The sequence below is a fragment of the Oryzias latipes genome, chromosome 23 (assembly GCF_002234675.1).
Source record: "Oryzias latipes chromosome 23, ASM223467v1".
Classification (NCBI taxonomy): Eukaryota; Metazoa; Chordata; class Actinopteri; order Beloniformes; family Adrianichthyidae; genus Oryzias; species Oryzias latipes.
Genome location: NC_019881.2, coordinates 4,297,630 through 4,325,264, shown reverse-complemented (window position 1 = coordinate 4,325,264; position 27,635 = coordinate 4,297,630). Strand labels below are relative to the sequence as shown.

The 27,635-nt window shown below is 43.5% G+C and overlaps 1 protein-coding gene across 2 annotated transcripts in view; it reads right to left on the bottom strand.

The window, feature by feature from the left end:
* LOC101155075 (NXPE family member 3) overlaps positions 1-27,274 on the bottom strand; it is a 78,009-nt gene extending 50,735 nt beyond the window's left edge. The window contains exons 1-5 of one of the 2 annotated variants that reach the window (XM_004082923.4): positions 26,844-27,274; positions 26,013-26,308; positions 23,460-23,527; positions 23,051-23,257; positions 20,804-22,981 (exon numbers count right to left, since the gene is read on the bottom strand). In XM_004082923.4, the coding sequence (XP_004082971.1) occupies positions 22,410-22,981; positions 23,051-23,257; positions 23,460-23,527; positions 26,013-26,308; positions 26,844-27,254 (1,554 nt within the window). In that variant the 5' untranslated portion in view covers positions 27,255-27,274 and the 3' untranslated portion in view covers positions 20,804-22,409. Of the gene's footprint in view, positions 1-20,803; positions 22,982-23,050; positions 23,258-23,459; positions 23,528-26,012; positions 26,309-26,843 lie in introns of those variants that run through there. The other variant, XM_020714053.2, reaches the window with a different exon arrangement.
* Between the last annotated feature and the right edge of the window lie 361 nt (positions 27,275-27,635).

Below are 27,635 nucleotides of genomic sequence, written 5' to 3'. Positions count from 1 at the left end.
GGAGGTAGCGGAGATGAAGATGTTGAGGTTCTCCTTAGGAGTGACCAGGTTAGACAGGATAAGGAACGAGTACATCAGAGGGACGGCTCATGTTGCCTGTGTTAGCGACAAAGTCAGAGAAGCCAGACTGAGATGGTTTGGACATGTTCAGAGGAGGGATAGTGGATATATTGGTAGAAGGATGTTGGAGATGGAGCTGCCTGGCAGGAGGGCAAGAGGACGGCCAAAGAGGAGATATATGGATGTCTTAACAGAGGACATGAAGTCGGCTAATGTTAGGGTAGAAGATGTTCATGATAGAGTGAAGTGGAAAACGATGATTCGCTGTGGCGACCCCTGATGGGAAAAGCCGAAAGAGAAAGAAGATATAGAAAATATGATTAAACGCAAAGAGCTGCATTCTTATTGGCCAAGAGCCACCCCTGCCCTAGATGAATCAGGAGTGGAATGGAGGGTGGGCCCCGAGGCGACCCACAGAGAGAGACACCACCAGTGAGCCCCGCCAGCATGACCCACCCATCCAGTTCCCGGAGCCCTATGTGCCTGTGTGCAACGTTTGTTTGGGTGGGAGCGGGGAAGAACAGGTGGATGGGCATAACCGGGGGAAGAAGGCCCCCCAGCCGGCTGCGGTAGGCGCCCCCCCTCCCAGGGCGGCCAGGCAGTCAGGAGGCAGCCAGCGCCGAGAGACAGTCATGGGGAAGGGGCCCGGTGCCAACCCGAGGGGCACGGGGTCCAGCCCCACCATTCATGCCCTGACTTCCCTAAGGGACTAGCACACCGCCCCTCCAGGGCGCCCCGCTCCCCCTCCTAAAAAGAAAATAAATAAATGAAGAACCGAAAATAGATTTAAAATAAATAAATAAATAAGTGAATAATAATAATAATAATAATAAAATAAATAAAATAAAGAAATAAATACAAAAAAAAAATTATAATAATAATAAAAAATAAATAACAAAATAAAAACAAGGGAACTCCTTAACTGGGCACACCCCTGCTGTGGATGCATCGCCGACCCCCGGGGAGCCAGGCCAAGCACCAAACAACCAGCCGCAGGCGAAACACCAGCCGTGGGCAGGCGACCCCAGAACCCCAAGCCCCCCCAGCCCCCGCCACGGCAACCAGCCACCCAGCACGGCACCTGGTCAAAGTTAAAGCTTGGAGATGTTTGATCAATTGTTCTTTTTTTTTTTTTACTTGTCCTGTCCAACAGCTGGGCAGACAGATGAGAGCTGAGGGCCTCTTGTGTTGGACATATTTTACTTAACAAGAGGGGTTATTAATCTTCAGACAAACCAAAAGGTATGTCTGAATAAACCTCTTTTGTAATTGAGGCCAAACTTTATTAATTTCAACCATGTTTGAAAATCTTGGGTGTTGGACCGGACGGAAAAGGAAAGAAGGGAAGAAAAGGGAGGGATGTTAGAGAGAGATGGGGGTAGGAGGGTGATAATAGGAGGAGGGGGGATAAGCATAAAGCTACAAGTTTACCGGTTGTTTATCGTTACGGTAAGGTTCAAATGTAGTACAAAAAGGGCGGGGCCTGTCCACACACACACTGAAATGTTATCAACACACCTGTTAGCTGCAAAAATGTCCACATGTCGACATGTACACAAAACAGATAGTGTTCACAGGCATACTTATGCCTTCAAACCAACCAGTGTTAAATATTTCAGTCATTAAACCATGCAAACTGTTGCAAACCTGTGCTCAGGTGAGTGTTTATGTTCTTCTAAAATGGATGGTGGAACGTGAAAAGAAGGAGGGAGAGTGCCCAGCCATCCCCACCCCAAGACCCCCGCCACAGCAGCAGCGGCAGCCGGAATCCACCCAACGCCACACGGGAACAGGCAGGGAACAACCGCCCCCCGGGCGACCAAATCCGCCACCCAGGCCAGGGCCAGCAGGACCGCCGCGAGGCCCCCAGAGCCAGAGAGCAGGGAGGCACGGAGGGAAAGAGAGCGCCGCCCCAGCCCAACCAGGAGAGCAGCCCCCCCGCCGCGCCGGGAGAGCCCAACGCAGGGCCCCACCGGAGAAGGACGCCCACAGCCCCAGGCGAGCACCCCATCACCACCCAGGAGTTCCGGGCATCCCCCCGCCCCAACCCCAGGTACGAGCCAGGACCCCCCAAGGGAGACCCGCTCCGCACTCCAGGCAGCCACCCACCCGGCCCACGGTTGGTCCAGGGAGGAGCAAGGTAGGGGCCCGCCGCCCCCGCCCAGGAGGGGGGAACCCCGGGGAAAAAAGGGGGCCCACAAGGGGTGTTGTAAATATGGCCCGACCAGACTCGGCCACAGTAGGAAATTTGGCGGGGCCCAGCGCTCAGGGGCAAGGACCAGGACCCACCCCCAGGGACACGAACACCCCCGGCTCAGGTGTAATGTAAACCCCCCCACCGCGCGGAGAAAGAACCGCCGGGCCCTTGCAAAATGCGTGTGCGTGTATCTGTGCTTGAGAGGGTGTGTGTGTGCATGTGTGTGTGTTTATGTTGGAATGTATATATTGAGGGGGGAGGGGTGTGTGTACGAAGGGGGGTGCAGTTAAAATTGGCGGGTAGGGCACTAAGGGGACATCTCCTGATTACTCACAGTGATGTCCCCTCACCCTCCCCACCATAGGGTCCTGAATGTCTGAGGTGCGGTTAAAATTGGCGGGTAGGGTGCTAGGAGGACATCTGCTGCTTGCTGGCAGTGATGTCCAAGCACCCCCCCTACCAAGGACCCTACATGTCTAAGGTGCAAATAAAACCAAAAGAGGGGGGGCCCACTCCATACGGCAACCATTGGAGGGGGGCCACTGCCAAGTAGCCCCCCCCCCCCTCCAAGGCGCATCGCAGGCTAAACCCCCCACCGCCTCACCCTAATATGAGGTTATATGAGGAAGGGGGTGAGTTGGGGACAGCTGGTAGACTGTCCCCCGGTGGTCAAACAGCTGTCCCCCAGCCCCCCAGCCCCCCAGCAAAGGGGCCAGGCCCACCCAGCCCAGGGGCCCCACCCCGAGAGGCGCCGACACCCCAGGCTGGCACCACCCACCCCACACAGAGAGAGAGGAGCCAGAAAGTGTCCCCCCCCCCCCGGAGCAAGCCCAGGCCCCCACCCCCAAACGCCGGCCCTAGAAGAGCTCTGGTCATGCCTCGACAGGACCGAGGCAGCCAACAGGCCGGTGCAACCGCCGGTTGCCTCAGCGGAGACCCCGACCCGTCAAACCCTCCGCCCCGTACCAATAGTGGGCCCCCTTCCCCCCCAAAACGCCCCCCCACAGTACAGGGCCAACAAGCCCCCCACCCCACCCCAGACCCCGCAGCCGAAGCGGATGACACCCAGAGCGACCTGGGGCCCCGAGAGGGTTGTCCCGTCCCGTCCCAGAGCCAGGGAAGGGCCGATCCCAGCCCCAGGTGCAGATGGGCAGCCCATCCAGCACCGCCCCCCCCCGTGCAGGGCCCCCCGCCACCCCCCCCAGCACAGGCAAAGGGACCACCCCCCCAAGCCAAGCCAGACCACCCCCCCACCCCCCCACCACGCACCCCCACACCAAAGCCCAGAGGACCACGCGGCGCCCCAGCCCGCCCCACCCAGGCACCGGACCCGACCCCCCGACCAACGTAGCCCCCCCCCCCCCCCCCCCCCCCCCCGCCGGGCACCGGAGGCCCCGACCCCCACCCCGAACCACGGCAGAAAGGCAAGGAGCAGCGACGACCAGGTCCCCCCACCCCCTAAGTCATGGAGTTAGCCACAGGAGACCACAGAGACTGAATTCTTTCAAAGTTACTTGAACTTTGGGCTGACATTTTTTCCAAACCAATATGATCAAGCAGCAGATTTCTGTGTTGACTTATGTTTATATTTTTCTTGTTTTTCCAATTTATTAAAATAGTTTTGTTTAGCAATACAAAGAGTTATGAAAATGATGGAGCCTAATCCTCCTTCTACATCGATGGCACTCATGTCACCAAGCACACAAAGTGACGGTGAAGCCGTGATTGAAACTTTAAGCCAGATTGATAGATCGGCACATACCTGCTGCCAGAGAGCCTGGACAGGAGTGCAGAACCACAGTGCGTGCATGTAACTGTCAGGTAGATTACTGTCACAGTGCTGACAAATGTCTGAGTTACTGAGACCATCTTGAACATCCTCTGTCCAGTGTAGTAAATTCTGTGAAGAGTTTTGAAATGGATTAGCTGCAGATTTGGAATTTTTGTCAGTTTAAAGGTGTTTAGACATAGTTCTGACCAGAAGCTTCCATCTGTGCTTATGCTCAAATCCGCATCCCATTTTGTTGTTGGAAGTGAAATATTATTATCTAAATTACATTATAGTTTGTATATTTTGGAGAGAGTTCTATTCATTGAGAAATTAATCAGAGTGGTAACTGCATCTGGTGGTTTTAAATCGTTGTCTCTGTATTTAAACTTTTTAGTAATAATTGATTTAAGTTGCTGATATTCCAAGAAGTTATTTATTCCATGTTTGTCTTGAAGTTCCTGGGGAGTTATGAATCTTCTATCAATAATTAGGTGCTCTAGTTGTTTTATGCCACCTGCTTGCCAAGCTGGGAAGTGGATCATTTTTTTGTTTATAAGGTTTTATAAGGTTGATCAATTGTTCTGACACGAGCGTTAGGAGAATCCAGTTAATAAACGATTTTCCAAAGCCAAATTTATTCAAGGTGGCCATTAAGAATTTCCAGTTGACCGGATCAAATGCCTTTTCTGCATCCAGTGACACAATGGTTGCTTCTTGGTTATTGATAGTTGTATGAGATTGATTAATCTGTGCATGTTAGTGGATGAATGTCTACCCTTTATAAAGCCTGTTTTGTCAGGATGTATGAGAGAAAGAACTACCTTCTCCAGCCTTCCCGCCAAAGCTTTGCAGAATATTTTAAGATCTGCATTAATCAGCGAAATGGGTCGATAGCTGGATGGTGATGTGGGATCTTTCCCAGGTTTCAGAAGTAAAATAATATTGGCAGAGTTCATATTTGGAGGTAGATAATTGTTTTCCTTAATTTCTATTGTCATTCTTAGAAAAATGGGAGCTAAAATTGGCCAAAACTCTTTATAAAATTCTGCTTGGAAGCCGTCTGGTCCTGGGGCTTTTTTACTATGCATGTTGGTTAATGCTTTATGTAGCTCTTCTTCAGTAATAGGGGACTCCAGGGCTGTGATTTGTTCCTCCGTTGGTCCAGGCAAATCTATGCTATTGAGAAAACTACTGATGTCATTGTCGGAAGGATCAATTTGGGATGTGTAGAGGGATTGGTAAAAGTTTTAAAAACAGAGTTTATTGCGGCTGGATCATGTGTTGCATTTCCCGTTAGGTCTATTACATGCCAAAAATTTCCCAGATTTATTACTGTGATCAAACCTCTCCAAGCGTAGTCTCTGTAATAAAAACTGTGTTCTTTGATCAGTTATTTAATTTAATTCGATTCTTACTTTCCTTATTTGTTGTAAAGTTTGTTCATCCGGAGAGTTGCTGTAGGTTTCCTCTAACAGTCTGATTTTTTGCTCTAAATCCACTAGTTTAGAGTTTTCTTTTCTTTTTTTGTGGGATGAGAAGGCGATTATTTTGCCTCTCATCCCTGCTTTCCTGGCTTCCTTTGAAAGGCATGAGGAAATTCCTGAGTGGTCATTATTTTGTAAATATGAGGACCATTCTTTAGCAAAGACATCGATAAAGTTAGGGTCTCTGAGCAACGATGTATTAAATCTCCAGCTCCTTAATGAAGATGGTGATGTTTTGTTTTTTAGAGTCAGGGAAACTGGTGCGTGGTCACTGATAGTAATGGGGTGGATCTGTGCTTCAGTAGCTATGCTCAACAAAAAGCTGTTAACCAAGAAATAATCTAGCCTGGAGTATGATTGATGAACAGTGGAAAAAAAAAGCTATAAGCTCTTTTTGTGGGGTGGAATGATCTCCAAATATCACAAAGACCAAAATCCTCCATGTACTGTTTAACAGTGTTTGTGGACTGCCATGTTTGTCTGCATGCTCTGATAGTACAGAGAAGAAGGAATGAAAGAATTTAGGGTCATCTACATTGGGGGCGTACACATTAGCTAAACATAGCTGCATATTTTGAGTGGAAAGAGTGACTATTATAAATATTCCTTCTGGATCTATAACTGTGTTGGCTTCGGTGAATTTAACTTCCTTATTTATCAGAATTGCTACTCCTCTCTGTCTAGAATTATAACAAGCTGAAAATAGGTTCAGAAAGTGCTGTGGCGAGAATATTCACTGCTGAACTAGACATATGAGTTTCTTGAAGAAACGCAAAATCCGTTTTAAGATCTTTTAATTTGTCATTATTTTCAGTCTCTTCTCTCTGGTTCCAGCTCCTTGCACATTCCATGTAACTAACCTTAGGGTGGACAAGTTTTATTTCCACCCTGCAGAGTCTTCTGGGTTAAGGCACAGATGAACCATCTGGTCTTTATAAGTAGAGAATGTGAAGAGGAGTCCAAACATCCAGATGTATCCACATCCAGATGTATTTGAGCGCCGGATTTACAGCCACACTTGCCCTAACTACTATTGTTATTGACAAAATTAATATTTTTGAAAATAAATTGTTTTCAATAATTTTCTTCTTTTACATTTGACATAAATTCTGCTTTGCCAAAATTACTCTCACTCTGTCTATATCATGCAAAACCATTTTTTGAGCTTTTAAGTGTTTTAGAATGTTCATTCCTCACAAAAAACACCCCAAGTCCTCACATTGTGATATCACAAAGTGAGAACTGCCCCTTCTTCAATGATTTGTGATCTTCACTGGTGTCCATGGATTACATGAAATCTTTCCACCTTTATCCACCTTTGTCATGGTAGGAAGAACACATCAAAGTAAGCGTGAGGTCATCTAAGATAGCACAAGGGTTAAAGGGCTCTATCTATAATAAACAATACTGGCTATGGATACCGACTCAGAAATGGGGCTAACATCAGTCACCTCCTCTACATGAATGACATCATGGTGATGTTGGCCCCAGTCTGTACAACTTTTGGGCTGAGGGGGTTCAGACCTATTGGAGAGAGGATTCTCTATTAACAAACAGATCAAAGCTGAAGTCCAATAGTGTTGGACAGACTTTATTGTTAATAGGGGTTATGAATCATATCTTGACTCTTTATATGAAAAAACGTTTTTTTTTGTTTTGCTTTTTTGGTGCAGAAAAATCTCACATCCTTTTAAACTACAAGTACTTCAGACTAGTTTGACTTATTTGTCTGTCTGTCGTCACTCTTTTTGCTTCCTGTGGTTTTAGGTTTTATACTGTTAGTCTTGGTTTGTTTGGTTTTGGTTTCCAAGTAGATTAGTCAAAGTTAAGTCTAGTTTACTGTGTTTGGGTCAACCAACTCTTTTTTTAATTATAGTCACAACTTGGGTAAGTCAGAATTCGTCCAAAATATATTTTGTTTGTCACATAAACTATGGTAAGTATGGGTTAATCATGGTACCGTCGAGTATGGATCACTGACTACCTGACAGACAGGCCACAGTTTGTCTGACTGTCCCCACTGCTGTTCTGCATAGGTCTGAACCCCCTCAGCCAAAAAATCTACAAACTGGCTATGGAAACTGACTCAGAAAAGCAGCTGGTTCATTTTTACTGCCAGGTGCTCGTGGAATGCGGTGAGTTTCTTTAGCCTCTGTGATGGTTTCTGGATTCTGTTCAGGGAGGTTGCTATGTTCTTTTTTCAGAGAGACCAGCCACTAGGTATTGCTGTTATGTACTGTCTCTTTCTCCCATATACTTTTAAAGTACTGTTCAGTTTCCAGCCTTGGTGGGTCTGCTCGGCTGTTTTGACCCTGCCACTGAGCGTTCACTTTCGCAGGCTGAGTTATATATATATATATATATATATATATATATATAAATATATATTCAGGAAGAAAGAGCATGAGAAACAGGAGAAATACCAGGGACTCAGAGAAGAACTGGAGAAAGCCGGGAAAGTGAAGGTAACAGTGGTGCCTGTGGTAATTGGAGCACTCGGGGCAGTAACCCCCAAGCTGGAGGAGTGGCTACAACAGATACCTGGAAAGACCTCAGACCTCTCAGTCCAGAAAAGCACAGTGCTAGGAACAGCTAAGATACTGTAGGACCCTCAAGCTCCCAGGCCTTTTTTTATATGTGTATATACATATATATGTGAAGGAAATTGTTTTGTTAGAATCATTGGTTAAATGTATTTGGTAAAATGTATGTTTAAATGTTAACTCAGATTGACCTTTTTACCTTTTTAGAAACAGCTTTGTGTGTTTGTTCATCTGTTTCTCATCCCCTAGGATGATGGGGTATTACGACACACTGTCCCGAGCTGATAAGGAATACTGTTTGAACTTAGAATCCTCCCAAAAGGTTCATTTTACGACACCCCCTAATGAACAATTATCTTTGTTTGGAAATTGCTACCTCCTACTTGAATTCTTAATAAAAGGATCACTGGGAAAGGCAGCCTTTCGAGAAGAGAAGGGTGGTGGACTTTTTTCCATCACACTTGCTTTCCTCCCTTTTGGATAAGAAACTTGATTCTTGTAGTGGTTTGTTGTTTATAATTATGTTTGTAATGTGGAGATGCATTCATAATAATTCATAATCATATATATATATATATATATATATATATATATATATATATATATATATCGGGCCGCGGGACACTTGGCACCGGGCCATGATTGATTAGCACCAGAGATTTTTCTTATTCCCAGTTACATTTTTTCCCAGCTCTACAAGTACATTTTTGGAATGAAATACTACTGCGGTGTCATTATAAAAGCCTCAATGTATTTTTTATGTAATTTCAGACGGGAACCAAGATTTAAGAACATCTTGATTTCATCACGACAAGCACTCAACCCCATCTCCTTCATGTAGGACGAAGTAGGAAAGAAATCCATCAGTTCTTTATCATCTTTGACAAAAATGCCATCGCTTGCAGGTTGGCTTCCTCACTCTGTGCTTTTGATGAACTATTCAAGGCACATTTTGTTTTTGCCACGAAATCCAACCCAGTGCGACACAAAGAGCTGATGTTGCTAAGTTGCTATTTTCCTGGAGTTCTATGATGGCAAAAGATTTGTAGTTGCACGACCCACTGTTACTGTGGCTTGTGAACTGGGATACCTGGCAGGGCAGGTAAATCTCATTTGGCAGCTTTTCACTTATTATGGCCCGCAGCAGCAGTCACTGACTGCAAGGACCATATTGTTTTCGCAGTTGGAACGACGACTTCGCCGCCTTTCAGCGAGAATGTGACCCCCGCCGCATGCTCGAAAAGTCACCAAAACACTAAGTAGCAATTTCATGTTATTTAACAATTGAAAAGTTTAAATAATAAACTGCAACTTAGTGTTAACTTTAAAGATTAGCTTTTATCTGCGTTTGTTTTCCTCAATTAAAGAGTAAATTATTACCTCAATTGAGAGTAAAGGTAACACTTTTAAGAGCCAATTGAGAGTGTGGTGTGCAGTGTTGAGTATTATTAAAATTAGAGTCAATTTCACACTTCAATAGAGTAAAGTATCAACACAGCAAATAGTTATGTTTACTCTATACAGAGTTAAATGATCCAAAGAGTTAAATTTGATCAACACTGTGCAGTGTCAGCCAGAGTTATTTTTTAATCAATTTTGAGTTAAATTTACTCCAGAATTTTAACACATTAGAAACAGTTTATTTAACACCAAATCTGCTAAAGACCAAATACACTCGGAAACAGTGTTAAGTGTAACCTCTTATTGAGTTTTGTTTTAAAACTGCCAAATTTGCTGTGTGGAAGATCGTCTCCTGCTGCTTTCCGTTGATTTTGCTGTTCAAGGACAGTTGCAGTCACATCAACAGCTCTAGCACATGCTAAACGTTTGCTGTTTGCTGGTAGGACCAACAACGCACTAACGTCATCGCCTTGTCTCCCTCCTGGAAATGCTAACTGGAATTGAAATGCGACACTTTGCGCACGGTGGATGTGAAAAAGAAAATGCAATTCTCTCTTTGCATTTTTGCTTTAATTATGTCACCGAATAAGCAGTGTTGAAGAAGAAAATGAAAAATTATTTTGGAGGATTGCTTTTTCTTTTACATTTTGAGTCAACAAATGCAGCTTCATTTTGAAAAAGAAAAAACATTTTATTTTTTCCATTTTAATTGTCAAATTAGATATTTTGTAATTGAACTTTGCTATACATTTACTGGAGAACATTTTGAAAATGAAATTTGTTATGTCTTGTCACTACTGAAACACTACTTTCCTCTCGTTTCAGGCCTTGTTCCTTCCTCCCCTTGTCTTTTCCCTACAGGTGTGACTGTGTTATTTTCACTGATTGTTTCCACCTGTGTTTTCCTTCCTCATGTTTTAAATAGTCTGAGGCTGTGTCCAAATTCCTACCCTATTCCCTAACTACTAAAACCCTATATAGTGCGGCAGTATATCGTTCTCTGAATTTTCAAAGCAATTCGGACACCCATGCTCACTACTTTTCTCTTTCGGGTGTTGTTCATATGGCGCTTGACACGAGAACAAGGTGGCGCATTACCGCCGCCACCTGGTCTGGAGGCGACCTACTTCTATTTAACGCGGAGAATGACACCTATTTGTCAAAGTAAAAACATAATAAGTATCAACATTTTACAAAGACTATTTATGAATCTGTTGTGTTCTGATCATGGAAAACGTGGCTGATTTATAAATAATAAAATTACAAACCCATTGGTGTTGATTTAATGTATTTATTCACAAATAAACCCCCAAGTTATTAGTCCATGGCAATATTTATTTTTGTGCCGGTGAACGATTTACAGGCTCTTGGGAAGAGGCATTTTTTTCTGTAGTTTCCTCTTCTACCTTACTGAAAATGGCTTTTAATATGAGTCTGTCCGTGGTCCTGTTGGCAATAATTCAACCGTTTTTTGTGACGCCCTTACTTAACTGTCTGGGGGATGTCAGAGTTTGTTTGGCACAGAACTTTTTAAAACTTAATGAGGAAAAAGCAGAGTTTATGATATTTGGACCCAAAGCCAATCTTGACTTGGAGCCCATTCAGCATTACGTGAGGCCCACAGTCACCAACATTGGCGTCATCAAGGACAGTGATTTTAAATTTGATAAGGTAAATGGTGTTTTAAAATCGAGTTTTTATCATTTGCGGCTTTTATCTAAAGTTAAACCCTTTTTATCTTTTAATATTTTTGAGGTGGTCATGCACGCTTTTATTTCTTCACAACTGGACAATTGCAACGCAATGTACACTGGGGTTTCCCACAAGGCACTCTCCTGGTTGCAGTTAGTCCAGAACTCCGCTGCACGACTTTTAACAGGAACCAAAAAATACGAGCACATCACACCCATTCTTGCATCCTTGCACTGGCTTCCAATTAATTTTACGATTAATTTTAAAATGTTGTTTGTTTTTAAAACTTTACAGTGACTGGCTCCAAAATACATCTCTGAACTCATTCAGATTTATAAACCAGCTCGTGTTCTGAGGTCAGAGGGCCAGCTCCAGCTTGTGGAGCCCATGACGAGGCTAAAACTAGGGGAGACAGAGCATTCTCTGTTGTCGCCCCTCAGCTTTGGAACGCTCTGCCATCGCATGTCAGGTTAGCGTCCGCTGTGGAGTGTTGTAACCCTTGTACTATCCTAGGCACTTTAACATTGGGAGTTGGGTCATCTAGACCCACTAGACAGTGCGCTGAACCTTTTTTCTTCAATGATTTGACATGAAATCTTTCCACCTTTATCCACCTTTGTCATGGTAGGGAGAACACATCGATGCAAGGGTCATCAAAGATAGCACAAGGGTTAAGTCCCATCTTAAAACGCATTTTTATTCTCCTGCTTTTAACACCGCGTGAGTTGTGTGGTCCTTTGTGTTTTTATCTGTACTTTTATCTGTGTTTTTATCAATGTTTTTTATCTTCACTGTGCAGCACTTTGGAAACTGCCTGTTTGAGAAATGTGCTATATAAATAAAGTGGATTGGATAGGATTGGACTATCGGACGGCTTAGGGGTGTAATTCCCCTGTAGTTACAACACAACCTTCAGTCCCCCTTCTTAAAAAGGGGGAACCCCCCCTTATGTCTGCCAATCCAGTGGTACAGTTCCCAACTGCCACGCGATGCTGCAGAGATGTGTCAGCCAAGACACTCCCAGAGACTTGAGTTACTCCGGGTGGACTTCGTTCACCCCCGGAGCCTTGCCACCCTCGGGGGGAAACCAACTATCTTTGCGTCTTCCCAGCATCAGCATGTGAAATTGCGTGTTATCTGTAGACCTGAATCGAAGGACGCTCTGTGTTAGTCATCCGTGAGAAAAGGCTTTGCAGGTCCGAAGATGATGTGGGAAGGCTGTGAGACAGACATGTCGCAATTCATTTTTTCTGATCGCGCTGCAGCTGTGTTTTTTGTTTACTCCTCCATTTAGAGCACAGCGTGTGTGTAACTCAGGGAAAACCCCAAAAATGTAATAAAGGAGGCACTCGACAGGATATGCGCCAGAGTGAGGAGAGATTGTTGCTGGGTATGGTCTCTGTTCACTCTCCTCGTAAAAGGTACCTTTGGTCTGTTGTCTTTCTTTCCTTATGTTGTTATTCTGATGTTGTAGGTTGTTTTAACTCGGGGTCGGCATGTACACAAAACAGATAGTGTTCACACACGCATACTTATGCCTTCAAACCAACCAGTGTGAAATATTTTATTCATTCAATCACGCAAACTATTAGTGCAAAAGTGAGCTAACACCTGTGCTCAGGTGAGTGTTTCTGTTTTTCTAAAATGGATGGAGGAATGTGAAAAGAAGGAAGGAGAGTGCCCAGCCATCCCCACACCCAGACCCCCGTCGCAGCAGCAGCGGCAGCCGAAACCTCCCAACGCCACACGGGAGCAAGCAGGGAACAACCGCCACCCGGGCGACCAAATCCGCCACCCAGGCCAGGGCCAGCAGGACCGCCGCGAGGCCCCCAGAGCCAGAGAGCAGGGAGGCATGGGGGGAAAGAGAGCACCGCCCCAGCCCAACCAGGAGAGCAGCCCACCCGCCGCGCCGGGAGAGCCCAACGCAGGGCCCCACCCGAGAAGGGCGCCCACAGCCCCAGACGAGCACCCCATCACCACCCAGGAGTTCCGGGCATCCCCCCGCCCCAACCCCAGGTACGAGCCAGGACCCCCCAAGGGAGACCCGCTCCGCACTCCAGGCGGCCACCCACCCGGCCCACGGTTGGTCCAGGGAGGAGCAAGGCAGGGGCCCGCCGCTCCCGCCCAGGAGGGGGGCACCCCGGGGAAAAAGGGGGCCCACAAGGGGTGTTGTAAACATGGTCCAACCAGGCTCGGCCACAGTTGGAAATTTGGCGGGGCCCAGCGCTCAGGGGCAAGGACCAAAACCCAACCCCCAGGGACACGAACACCCCCGGCTCAGGTGTAATGTGAACCCCCTCCCTGCGCGGAGAGAGCACCGCCGGGCCCAGGAAACCGGAACCCAGGCGACACAGCCGCCGTTGCCAAGGGCCCCGTACCCCCCACCATGGATGGGGTAGGGGACAGATGGTCCTAGGTCCCACCTTTCTTGCAAAATGTGTGTGTGCATGTGTGATTGAGAGGGTGTGTGTGTTTATCTTGGAATGTATATATTGGGGGGGAGGGGTGTGTGTACTAAGGGGGGCGCAGTTAAAATTGGCGGGTAGGGCACTGAGGGGACATCTCCTGATTACTCACAGTGATGTCCCCTCACCCTCCCCACCAAGGGGCCCCAACTGTCTAAGCTGCAGTTAAAATTGGCGGGTAGGGTGCCAGGAGGACATCTGCTGCTTGCTGGCAGTGATGTCCAAGAACCCCCCCTACCAAGGGCCCTACATGTCTAAGGTGCAAATAAAACCGAAAGAGGGGGGGCCCACTCCATACGGCAACCATGGGAGGGGGGTCACCGCCAAGTAGCCCCCCCCCCCCCCAAGGCGCATCGCAATCAATGAAGTTGAACTTGAAGTTAAACTTGCTCAACAGAGCAGTCACGTGACGCTTCGTTCTCCGCAGAATGCACTGCAGGGCAAATAAACATTTAATCGTTAATGCTTATTATGTAATTGTAACAACGTAGTCATTTTGATAGTAAGCTAATATAGCTAATAAAGATACATAGTGCATGTGTTGCCTTCATTATAAGGTTTAAATAGGGCTTTTAATATTTTGCGGCTCCAGACATGTTTGTTTTTTGTTTTTTTTTCGTCCAATTTGGCTCTTTCAACATTTTGGGTTGCCGACCCCTGTTTTAACACAACAAAATGTTTTAAACATACGTCTTGGCTCCAAAAACGTTCACATACAAGACACGTCAACATGTACGCAATACAATACTCATGACTCAAAACTAGTTTTATTCAACTAAATGATTTTATTGGTAAAAATAATATTTTACAAGAATTTCAGTCTTATCTCAGGTTGAACTCTGTTACAAGAAATCATCTGTTTTTATGTTAAGCGCTTTGTGTTTTTAACCGAAGTGAAAGGCGCTATATAAATAAATAAAGTTTGAGTTTGAGTTTTACTGGACCTGAGTGTAGCCTTCCACACAGTTGATCACTTCATTCATTTAAACAAACTCCATGACATGGTTGGAATCATTGGAACGGTACTCAGCTGGTTTGAATCCATCCTCCCTGTAAGAGATTTTATTGTTAGTGTAAATGATTCCTCATCTGGGAGGCACGGACTTACATGTGGTGTGCCACAAGGTTCGGTCCTTGGCCCTAAATTTTTTAACCTTTACATGCTTCCGCTTGGCAATGTCATCAGGAAAGATGGCATAAACTTTAATAGTTATGCTGATGACATCCAGTTATACATGGCTGTGCCTCCTGATGATATGGGACCCATTCATTACCTTTTAAGTTGTGTTTGAGATTATGAAACATAGACGGGAGAGAACTTTCTAAAGCTCAATCATGACAAAACAGACATTTTAATTGTCGGTCTTGAAGCTGAGAGAGAAAGGGTCCAATCCTACTTATCAACTTTTAATCTGAATGTGTGAAGTAAAGTCAGAAACCTTTGGTGTAATCTTAGATGCAGATCCAACCTTTGAAGCATGCACAAACCAAATTACAAAGACTGCATTTTATCATCTTAGAAACGTTGCCTTTCTCTCAAAAGCCAGTGGTGAAATAGTAATCCATGCTTTATAACATCTAGGATAGATGATCGTAATGCTCTTCTTTCTGGTTTTAAGAAAAATACCATCAATCAGGTGCAGCTTGTTCAAAACTCGGCTGCATGCCTTTTAACTTGAACCAGAAAGAAGGAGCACATTTCTCTGATTTTGAAATCTTTTGGCTCCCAGTCAGCTTTAGGATCGATTTTAAGGTTATTTTATTATCCTGCAAAAGTTTAAATGGAACTGGCCCCTCATTTTTATCAGATTTCCTTTTAGTCTATGGCAGTCCCAGAGCCCTCAGGAATCAAAGATGGGCGGGGCTTTTTTTGTCACCTGTGTGAAAGCTTAGAGAAAGTCTAAGAAGCCATTCAATTGGCTGAAAGCGTTCACGCCTGTTTTGCTGATGAGTTTGATTGACAGATTCATTAGCCAATGGTAAATTAGTTGACTTGCCCATGTTTGATTCTGTACCGGTCGGTCGTTAGTGTGTTAGCTTTAGCATGGCTACTGTAGGTTTATTGCCTTCGGTCTTCAAAAATTACTGGCTTGTGCAACTTTCCAGTGGTTTTGGAAGCAAGGCAACAGTGGTTGAATGCAGTTGGGCTTGAATCCAGCAAACTGTGTCCTGGTGATTAATTCCCAATTTTTATTTCAAATCAAAGTAACATTTTCATGAAAAAATAAGTCTTCACACGACTTTGAAAATTGGATTTGAAAGGGGAATGGAAGACGTTTATGCCTAAAAAAATCCAAACCCCCACTCAACAACACTCATAACAACAAAACAACAAAATTTAACATTTGACATAATAACGCTATCATACGAGAAACACCTTACGACGACAGACAGACACGCCCAAAAACTCAGACCAAACACCTAACCCCCTATAAAGAAGGAAGGAGGAAAAGAGATGCCCCAGCTGAAAAAAGAACAAGACCAAAACAAACCAACAACTTTGGTAATGATCATTCCATGGTCCAAGAGAATACACATACTCCTTAATGATTCATTACATCTTGTTAAGTGTTCATTATGTAGCTTTTAAACATACCTTTAAAATGAACAAGATTTTTACAAGTTTTCATGTCTTCCAATAAATTGATCTACAGTGTGACACCCTTTGTCATGCTTTGAGTTTGTTTTGTCTTGGTTTTTGCTTTAGTTCTTGTTCTGTCTGGTTTGGTTCTGTTTCCTGTTTTATTTTGAAAGGTGTTCTGTTTGGTCATGTTCCTGAGTTTTACTTCCTTGTCCCTATCTGTCCTGATCATGTTCACCTGTGTCTTGTCTGCCCTGTCTGTATTTAAGTCTCGTCTCTCCCTTCCTCTTGTGCTGGTCCATTAATGTCTGTAACGTCGTCATGTGTCTTCGTCCCTTCATGCCATGTTCCATGTTTCTCGCCACGCCACAGTAAGCTTTGTTTTGTTTTGATTCCTGCTCTGCAGCGCCTTTTGTTTGTTTAATAAACCCTCTAGCCTTGGAACCGTTTGCCTCCCACCTCTGGGTCCTACCTGCTCACCTGCCCCCCTCACCGTGACACCCTTTACTGAGTTTACTGAATTTGTTGATTCCTCTCAATTTATATTTAATAACAGCATATCTGTTTTGAAACAAAGATTGAATGTTAGTTGGCAGAGATTTTTGTAACGCGTTCATTTTCAAGTACCAAGTAATATTCAAGTGAACATACCCAGTATTCAGTACTGAAATTACCATGTAGTTTAGTGGAAATAGGGCTGACTTTCTTTTACAGTCCAGTTGTACTTCAGGGGTAGTTTCTGGTAAATTTATGGTAAATTTATGGTAAATACCATGAAACACGCGAGTGCAGACCTCAAGGTGCTTTATTTGTACTTACCTTGTTCATACATGTGGTAAGTACCACAAAAGACACCTTTGCACAACATGTAAGAGTACATGAAGAGTAAAAATCATAAGGATGTTTAAAAAAGAAAGCAAGTTTCTAGTCCATTCCTGTGGCGAGTTATGATTTTTTAAAGAAATAACCGAAATGCGCAATTCTGCCACTAGGGGGAGCAAAGTAAAAGCTTAACAGTTGAAACAACATAACTCTGCATGTGCCAAAAACGAAACCTAACAGCTCTGTGTCTGGGTAGGCAGTAGTTTGGTTCCCTGTGAGCCTCACCCCTGAAGGATGATCAGTAGTGACACCCTAATGACCAAAATGTTGTCAAAAAGTGAAGTTGAAGTGAAGTCCTGAGCTTTCCAGGAAAATGTAAAGCGTTTTATTTGTTCACGGAGCTGAATGCAAACCTGCAAGCTTGGTATGTCATCAACAGGTTCTCCAAGAATATAACATTCAACACCACTGTGAGACTCTCCACAAAGAAAAGTTTCACCATTTGCAGTTAAGAAAGAAAAGATTTAGCAACTATTAGCTGGACCTGAAATATAACCATCTGGATTTACTGCAGCTGTGACGTCAGTGATGGAGCAGTTACACCTAGCTACCTTATTGCAGACAAGTTGGAGCAAACATCCAAACCATTTTCTGATGGTGAACTTATTGAAAAATGCTGAAGGCTGCAGAAGTCTTGTTCCCAAAAAGCAGTCGACCGTAACCCTTGTGCTATCCTAGGCACTTTAACATTGGGAGTTGGGTCATCTAGACCCACTAGACAGTGCGCTGAACCTTTTTTCTTCAATGATTTGTGAACCTCACTGGTGTCCATGGATTACATGAAATCTTTCCACCTTTATCCACCTTTGTCATTGTAGGGAGAACACGTCAATGTAAGGGTGGGGTCATCTAAGATAGCACAAGGGTTAAACATAAGTCTGTCAAGAATTACGACTCCAGATCCAACATCTCTGAGGAAACATGGGCAGCCATATGAAGGAATCCAGTCATTTATTGTATTTTCAGTCACTATCGATAAAAGCACCAACATCACAGTTATGTACAGCTGTGCATATTTATTAGAGGTGATGAAGAGACGTCACAGTGGAGTTTCTTGAATTGATGGACACAACAACAACTGATGACATATTCAGCTCTCTAGTTACTGTGCTGGACGATGTTGAAGTGAACTGGTCACATTAAGTAATTTTGGTCATTGATGCCGCTCTATCAAAGGTCAGGAAGAAGGCAGGTGTTGCCACAAAATTTAAGTAGAAACCAGGAAAAGATTCTTATAATAATGTATGATAATAATAATGGGCATTTCATTTGTGTTTTGCACACTTGAATGACAGTAAATGTGTTTCTGGACAGGATTTGAATCCTGATGTTGACGGTCTTGTGAAGTTTCAGGAGAGAAAGGAGGTTAACTCCAAACTCTTATGTTCACAAATGTTTGCAAGTTTAATTTAGTACAATTTTGTCATCGTTTGAACGTTTACATTTTAGGAAGATGTTTCATTTTTTTCTGTAGCCCTTCTTGAATTTATTATCAGGATTGCTTCAGTGTCAGATTTAAAATATTCAGGCTGTATAAAATTGAATGAACCAATATTTTTTAAAGTGAAATTAATTTTATTTAAGATCCATTGGCGTCTGTGAATGAAGGTGTATTAAAAAATGATTAGGCTACCATGTTGGTTGAGGCATGTTTTCCAAATGGGTAAAAAAACAAGGATAAAGCTGTTGTTTTGCCTTTACGCTACTGGTCCGGCCCACTTGAGACGGGTTGAATGTGGCCCCCGAACCAAAATGAGTTTGACACCCCTGGTTTAGTCTTTTGGACAGTGACAGAGACCCCTCACCCATAACCCCCCACACCAGAAAGCTGCTAAGAAGAACAGTAGCAAGCTCTTCAGAACCAACTTTTAATGTTAAATGTTCTTCCTTTCTAACAATTTATTAATGTAAATATGTATTTATAGGTAAATGAAAAAAGAAAGAAAAAAAAATTTCAAGCACCTGCGTCCACAGACAACAATACACAACCTATGTATATTAACATAGACCATAATTACCCAGGGATGAAGGCGATAGAACGGAGGCATTCACTGGCGTTACCTAGTCATCTTAGCTGGTTGAAGACCATAAACCTCATTTAAGAAGCTGCAGTTGATCGGGGGAGGCTACTGATGTGTTTGTTTCCCTAATCCCCGGAACTGATCCATTTTCTGTCTCCGTTCGGCACGGAGGCTGGCAAGATAGAGCAGAGCGGGTTTGTATCTTCGGTTATCTTCGGCTCAGAGCGTAGCGTTAGCTTCTCGAAGGGTCTTTAACGTCTCTTCGAGATCTGTCACCTGCTGACTCAGGTCCTCCGAAGCCAGCTCCAGAGATGAAACACGTTGACCATGGTCCCCTCCCGCAAGGCGAGTTTGGTCAAACTTTGAGTCCATCAGGTTGAAGGAGGTTTTAAACTCTGTGGCCAGCGCCTCATGGTGCTGCTCCAGCAGCACTGTGAGGGCTTCTGGAGTAAAGCTAGACTCCTCTTTTCTAGTCGATTTAGCGTTCTTTGAGGACATTTTTTGGTGAAGTTACCGTTGCACTGTTAAGGGGGCAAACATTGTCATAGGTGCCTTGTTGTGTGCGACATTTGTAGAGGGCTGAAATGAAAATATATTTTAAAAAGAACCTTGGAGCTCCTCGCAGCATACTCCTAATCCATTGGCAAGCAACCGGAATAACTTTTCTCACTTTTTCTACATAAATTTTAAAATTTACACAAATTTTCATCAATGCAATATGCACAAAATGTACGTAGTGGCTGTGTGACACACCCTTTAGGTACCGGCTTCCTTTACCAGCGATTGGGGCTTCAAGTCAAGGTGTTTCAATGAAATGCAGGATTTGGCAAAATCTCATAGTAGTTAGTTCAGATGAGTGTGCTTCAAACTGATGTAAATAATGTTTATTGTTAAGTGTCATAGTCTCAAAAGTAAACATTTAATTTTCAAGTAAACTATTCTTAACTGAAGTTTTTTCAATGATTGAGCTTTTTGATTACTAATTACAGCTTTCTAAAACGTCTCTCAAAGCGAAGTGCAAAATAAATGCAAAATTATTAATCAGCAAAGGAATCAAACTGTTTTCTTTGGTTTTGGTCAGCAGACCTTTGCCAAACAGGGTCCTGGTAAACAGCATACCTGAAGTTAGAGGTGTGCAACCTCACCTACCCGACAGCTGAGCCAAGTTTCAGGCAGATCGTGGTCTCTCATTATATCATCTTTTTATTTCAAATTACTGATAACTCTTGTAAAGTCACAGTTTCCCTTAAATTTCTTAACTTCTCCTGAGATGATGAAGAACTTTCTGTTCTGCAGACCATTTGCCAGGACGTCTTCTTCTCTCTGATGTGCTACAAAGATGAAGATGAGGGATTCCTATGAGTACGTCTGCATGAAGTTCAGTAAGTGTTCCTGTTTCCTTCTGCTGTTTCTCCTCTGAAGCATATCTACTTCAATCCAATCTTAAATGACATAAAAAGTACTACAGTCTGATTCCTTACTGAACTGACACCTATAACTGTTACACATGAACATCAAATATTATAGACCATGTTTTCCAACATCAAGGACAACATCAAAAAAGCTTTTTGTGTAGTTTCACAACATTTTGCAGTAAATCATCTGTCCTTTATTGAAGTAAAGCTTATTTATTAGGATTAGGAGTAATTCATTAATCAGATGATTAGAAAAGAGAAATCACAGGGAAAAGCACAAGCTAAACGGAATTTTGGGCTTAAATATAATCCTCTTTATTCACTTCATACTTTTCATACAGTGTGGCATCTCAAAGTATTGAAAGAACCCACAAAAAATATGTACATAAACAATTTATTGTAGTAGATATGATTGAAAGAAGGATAGAAACAGTTAAAGGGCTTCAGACTGCAGGAGACACCAGAGTTTTAAAAAGGGCATAAACTTCTTTTCCTTTCGGATTATATCTTTAGGAGTCGCCGCAGCGAATCAGCCTTCTCCATCTAACCCTGTCTTCTGCATCCTCTCCTCACACCCCAGCTATCTTCATGTCTTCCTTCACTGCTTCCATAAACCTCCTTGCCCTTCCTCTTCTTGCCTGAAAGGTCTAGACTCAGGATCATTCTACAAAACGATATACTGTCTCTCCTCTGGACATGTCTGAAGCATCTCAAAACCACAGTGTAGCTCTCTCTGACCTCCTCTGTACTTCATTATCAACATCCTCAAAGTAAATATTGCATCTGTGGCGCTCTTTCTTAGCATGAAACCAAACTGCTACTCACAAACATTCACATACTGATGGCGGCTCCGCTGCTGAACACTGGCGCTAACCCTCCACCAGAGACAAGGTGGGGTTCAGTGTCTTGCACTAGGACACTTCGAAACATGGGCATGCTAGGCAGGATTTGAACCTGCAATCTTACAATTAGGGGTCAACCGCCCCATCGCTGCCCCACCGCTGCAAGACAAAAGTTGTTTCAAAAACAGTTTTAAGGAAAAAGAAATACAAAACCCAGACAAATGTGAGACATTTGAGAAATATATGGGAATAGTTCAAAAGTTATCAGACTACTTTGCAAGGTCCAGACTTCCTCTACAGGAGGGGTGGGCACACTACGGCCCGCGGGCCCGCTTCCATGTTTGGTCCAGCCCACTCAACATCATCAGAAACGCAAGATGTTTTTTTAATCTGGCCACACGATTAAGACCTGCATAGAACGTGACATTTTATCCCCCCCTACTGCAGTCTGTGTCCCAACCTGAAACCCTCTAAAAATCCTTCTATCGAGTTTTATAACCCTATGTGGCCCGGGAGTCAAAAGTTTACCCACCCCTGATCTACAGTGTAGACATTGTGCTCTTAGTTGCTTCAAGTTTTGTTCAGACTTCGAGGTTTGTGTGTTTTTCTCTTCTTTTGTAAAACAAAATACATTAAGTTGGAAAATTACCTGAGTAAAGTAAAACCCCATGATTCACAACTCACAATGGTTGTGGCACTCAAAGACTTAGTGATAAAAGTCTTGATGCAGTGTTGACAAACGACATCTCCTTTTGACTTGAAAAAATAATTCAAGAAACAAAATATGGCCTGGGCCTCATATAATAAAATAAAAATAAAAATAAAAACCCTTCTGAATAAAATCTAGAACTTATGCTATTCAAAAAGCTTCATGGACAACTTTGTCAAATGTGTAATATGTAAAAGTTGCTGCATCCTCAGGTCTTAAATCATTGCAGTGCTTTGTGTTGGATTTGTAACCCTGCCTTGGATCTACTGCACCGTAGAAGGTTTTCTGTCCTTAAGTGTAAGAGTTCCTCAACATCACAGTCGAGTTCTTCTATTCTGGGCTTTTTTTAGTGATTTCCCCTGGTCTGGTCTGTTGGTGGAGGGCATATGTAGGACAGGAGAACATCAATCATATTTTTGATGATGGGTGGTTGAGGGTGAAGGTTGTGTGGCAGCTGGTGGGCCAGGACCATGTCCCAAGCATGCACCAGATGAACATCGAGTCCCTTGAAGACGGCCCGCAGCAGCTTATCACGCTGTATAGAATACCAGTCACTGTTGCTCAGTATTCCATCAACATACAAAGTTTTAGGGTTCCCGGTCCGGATGACCACCATCGTACGTGGCGCTCTGGACAGCAGCCGCACCACCGCCTTGCGGATGTTCTGCATACGCCTAATGTAAACATCAACAGGAAAACTGCCAAAGTGCGCCCAGACACCAATGACTACAACAGTGTTGGGGCCTCCTTCTATGTGGTCTAGTTCATTGGCAACATAACGCAGCTGAGTCACAGGAATAGGATAAGAACGGATAGGAGGACCGTGGCAGCGGTAAGTCACCAAGATGTTGTTTGGGTAGTCCAAGGCCAGGAGAGGTCCACCTTGTTTGGAGCTGTGCAGGTCAAAATTCTTGAGACCTTGAAGAAAAACAGGTTTGTAACAAAATATATCAGTTCTGAGAAAACCCCACCCTGATGGACAGATACCTGGAAATGATGCAAGGAAGTATTCAAACCACTGTCTGATGGTGGAGTCTCCAAACAGGTAGAGCCCCTTCCCTCTCAGACACTGACTGACTGCTGAGGAGGAATTGAACTGGTGTACTTTGGTTCCATCTAGTGGTCTCCAGGCACCATGATAGTAATAACCAGAAGGTTCTGTCCTCACAATGTCACTGATCACCCTGGTTTGGTCTTAAAATAAGATAAAATGGTCAATAACAGATGGTGCATACATACATACACATAATGTTGATCAGTTTGTGTAAAAACAGTTTCAGGACACACTACAGAGAGTGGATCTCTGTATTCAAAGGGCTGAAGGAGGTCAGACAAAAAGCTTGGATTGCTGTTCTCTGAACCCAGAAAACCTAATGGAGAGACGGATAGGTTTTACCTTCTCTTGGGTGCACACTAATGTTGGGATGGGTTGATGGAGGAATGGAGACCTTCATATTGATGCCACTGAATTAAAGCAGAGAAAATTTCTCAGGTCACATGCATAAATGTAAAACCAGATTTGAGAGATTTGGGTCTGTCTAAATTACATCATAAGTAACATCTGGACATTTTGTAAATGTAAAGAAATAAAAAATTAAGATGAAATAACAAGATTAGTTTCATTAGATCCTCTGGGTCACAGAGACACAGCGCTGAAAGCAACATCATTCAGGTGAAACTCCTGCTGTAGATGGTGAGCCTAACCATACTGGAGGGGTCTCATGACCCAGACATGGAGACGTGATTACCAATGCTTTAGTAGATCTCTTTAAAAAATAAATGAATCTGATCTCTCAACATCATCCATCTCTTCTGTACATTAAATATGGGATATTTAGACAAATATTCCATGTAGCAATGAGGCTAAAAATGTTCAGTAGCTTCTCCTACATGCATCTGAAGCGTTGAGATTATAAAGACATTTTTTGACAAGCGTAAGTCATGCAATTTGACGTTTTTATCGTGTTTGGTGCAAATGAAGCAGAATGGCAGACTTGGCAAAGTTGTTCAGAAATGTTGCATCTCTCTCCCTAAAGTGTGACTTATATGATTTTTCTTCCTTATATGCATTTATTTATCATTTATTTGTTTGAAGTAAAGAAGCGACTTGTAGCTGCGACTTTCCTCTATGTGTTGGATTATGGAGACCTGTTTTACATGAATGCTTCAGCTGAATGTCTTCGAATGATTGACACGGTTTATCATTCTTCTCTGAGGTTCATTACTAACTGTAAAACAATGACACATCACTGTGAGTTGTATTCTCGAGTGGGTTGGCCTGCCCGGGCCATACGGAGGAGGATTCATTGGTACACTCTCATTTATAAGGCACTGCTTGGACTATTGCCGACTTACATCTGTTCCTTACTGTCACAGAGGAGCGCTGATTCTTATTCTCTTCGTTCACGTGATCATGTGTTGCTCTCTGTTCCATTTGCTCGCACCAAACTGGGCAAAAAGGTTTTTTTCCACTCTGCACCTTATGCATGGAACATGTTGCAGAAGGACTGGAAGTTGACAGGGTTGATTTCCTTGAATGCTTTTAAAGTTAAACTGAGAGGTCTCGAGGCTGACTCCTTAACATGCACTTGTTTTTTATAATCGGTTTGTTACTTCCTGTTATTTTGCTCTTTGTAATTATGTAACTGTATTTTAGTCGCTGCTGCCGCTTGGCCAGGACTCCCTTGAAAAAGAGGTTTTTAATCTCAACGGGACTTTCCTGGTTAAATAAGGGTTAAATAAATAAATAAAAATGTGGGCTTTCCGTATAAAAATCAATTTTTATTTAATCTTTTAAATCTTGTTTTTATTTATTCATATTTGTTCAATTATGTTTATTGCTACACAAAAAACAAATATATTAACATATCTTTTGGAATGAATGAATGAATAATTTATGACGGATTTAAGGCCAAAATGACAAGACCATAAAAACAAACAGAACTAACATTCATCAATAGAGAGCATACAACAATGCTAAGATCAACAGATATAAGAACCAGGCAAAACACAAATGATAAACTTAAAAACTGAAGGACTATTTTTTGCTTATTGATCTGCGTAAATCTGTGCAACGTCACTGTCCTCTAGTCCTCAGACATCAACAGGAACAGAAAGGCTGCAACTCCAAACTGCATAGTTGGAGCGCCCCCTGGTGGCTTGTGCACACTACCCCATGTTTTATTTATTTATGTTTTTTTTCTAGAACTTTCTTGATCACAACAATCCAATACAAAAAAGTGAAATACAATAACAAAAAAGGAATAAGTAGCTAGTAGCTGCCGTTAGCTTCCGAATCTGTATCAACCGGAGCCGCAGATGAGCTGCTCTGTCTGAGTCGTGTTACCGTTTGTTCCCGGGAGACTCACGGAACAGCATAAAGAGCAGCGCGCAGACCAGCGTGGCCACGATGACCAGCAGCGTGAGGCCGACACTCTGGTCCACGATGGGACTGAGCGCAATAGTTTCAGTGATTCCTATAAAAGTGATTCCTCAAAAGGAGATGCAGTCTTGCGACACAGACCCTCCAATCATCACGCAGAAGCTGGAAGTCTGGGCCAGCCCACTCCCCAGAGACGCTGAGCGTCCGTTGGCGGGAGTTAATCGCAGCGTTTATCCAATGACTGTCTAGTTTCGAAGCGCTGAGAAAAAACGTTCAAAGCAACCTCATTGAAGTCAAAGGACGCTGGGCTTCAATAGGGAAATGCACTGTGACGCTGCGGGAATGTATGAGAAGGAAATCAAGTCAGCCGACCTGCCATATGTAACTGATTCTGAACGAACTCGTCTTTGAGATGAACGTTTTCTAACGCCTTTAAAGTCAATAAAATGTTAATAGAATAGAATACAATAGTACATCTTTGACCATTAGTTTTGTGACATTATGAGGGAAGCCGAGCTTCCCTTGCAGTCTTAAAAAAATCGCCACTGATGCAGATGTCCAGCTCACCTCTGAAAGAGCATCTCTTCCTGATGTGTAATGTTTTTCTTAAATCCTCCCATGGCATGAGTGACCCGGGCATCACAGCTCAGTTTCTTTGGCTTGTAGCAGAACCACTGCTCACCTGTGTGCAGGTCAGTGTAGTTGCACACTTGCTGCTGACTTGCATTAATGTAAACGTTACAGGTGGTGGTTTCAGTCAGAGAGCCTGAGCGGAAGAGACTCTGGAAGTAAATTCTGTGAGGCTGCATACGGTTTAGTTGCTGGAGCACAGTGACCGCCTCGCTTGAGTGAACCAGGACCACCTGATGGAAAACACAAGATCAACTCTCACTTAAGGTGGAATGACTTTATATGTGAAGTGCTGTTACAAATATCCCATAAAGGTTTAAAAAATACAGTTTTGGGCATTGTTTTGATAAAACATAAGTCCATTTTAAAACGTTTCATTGCCAGTGGCTTTTGGTTACCCTGATTTATTTTGTGTTTTAACCATTAGGGAAAGCAGTTATTAGTCTAAAAAAGTGAAAAGAAAATACATTTCTGGATTCTGCACGATGAAGATGTAGAATCTGATTCCAATCACAGTTGAAAAGTTTAGAAAAAGGATGGATGTCAACCACTTTCCTCACAAATGTCATGAATAACAAGTCCATTTTTGTTGAAAACTGGCTTTTGAAACCAGCCTCCAGTGGTGATATAAGGAACTGCAATATTCGTTCATTCAGTCTACTCTCCATATGTTTTATGTAAACAAGAACTGCAGTCAGAAGAAACATCTTGTACAGAAAGAACAAGTGCAAACAGACTGAATAGATACCTTTCTTGTGCTAGAATTACCTGGACTTGCACATTTCCTTCCCACAGTAAAGGGAATAGAGCAGAGTAGCTGCCGTTGAGATGGTCCACCACTTTTCCTGCCACACCTGCCAGAAGACTGGGACTGTGCAGCCGGGCCAGTAGGAAATCTCCTCCAGATTTCTTTGGCTTACCGTGGAAGTTATACATCTTTATTAAAACCCCCAGCTCATCTCCAACATGCCACTGCCCCCCTGCTCTCTTTGGGAGAACAGTGAAGGTGCTGTGCCGTGGATCACTGGAGTCTTTCCAAGAAAAGTTTAGTGGTAGAGGTGGAGTTGACGGCCAAGCAGTTACGTTTTTCAGGAAGTCCAGCTCAACAGCTTCCTTTGAGGGCTGTTGATGGGTAGGCAGGGAGCTCTTCACCTGGTCAGGTTTGACGGAAGCCGCCATGAAAACGGGGATTTGTTTATTCTGACTCTAGAAGAAGGGTTGGAGAGTGTAAACGGATTAGTTTAAATACTGTACTTTTGTAATACTACGGCATAAAGTGTTTAAATACATTGGTTGCAATTCAATGCAATCTAGTGGCTTCAAAGTGTACCTTAAAACAGTGTTTCCCAACCCTGGTCCTCTGGGAACACTGTCCAGAATTCTTTCAATGCAACCCTACTCAAACACACCTGCCTTTCTGCAGAGCCTGATGATCATTTGAATCAGGTGTGCATAGGACAACATGCAAAACATGCAGGTTAGTGGGCCCTGAGGACCAGGGTTGGGAAACACTGCCCTAAAGAATGACAACAGGCTGTAAGAGGCTAATGATGAACCCAT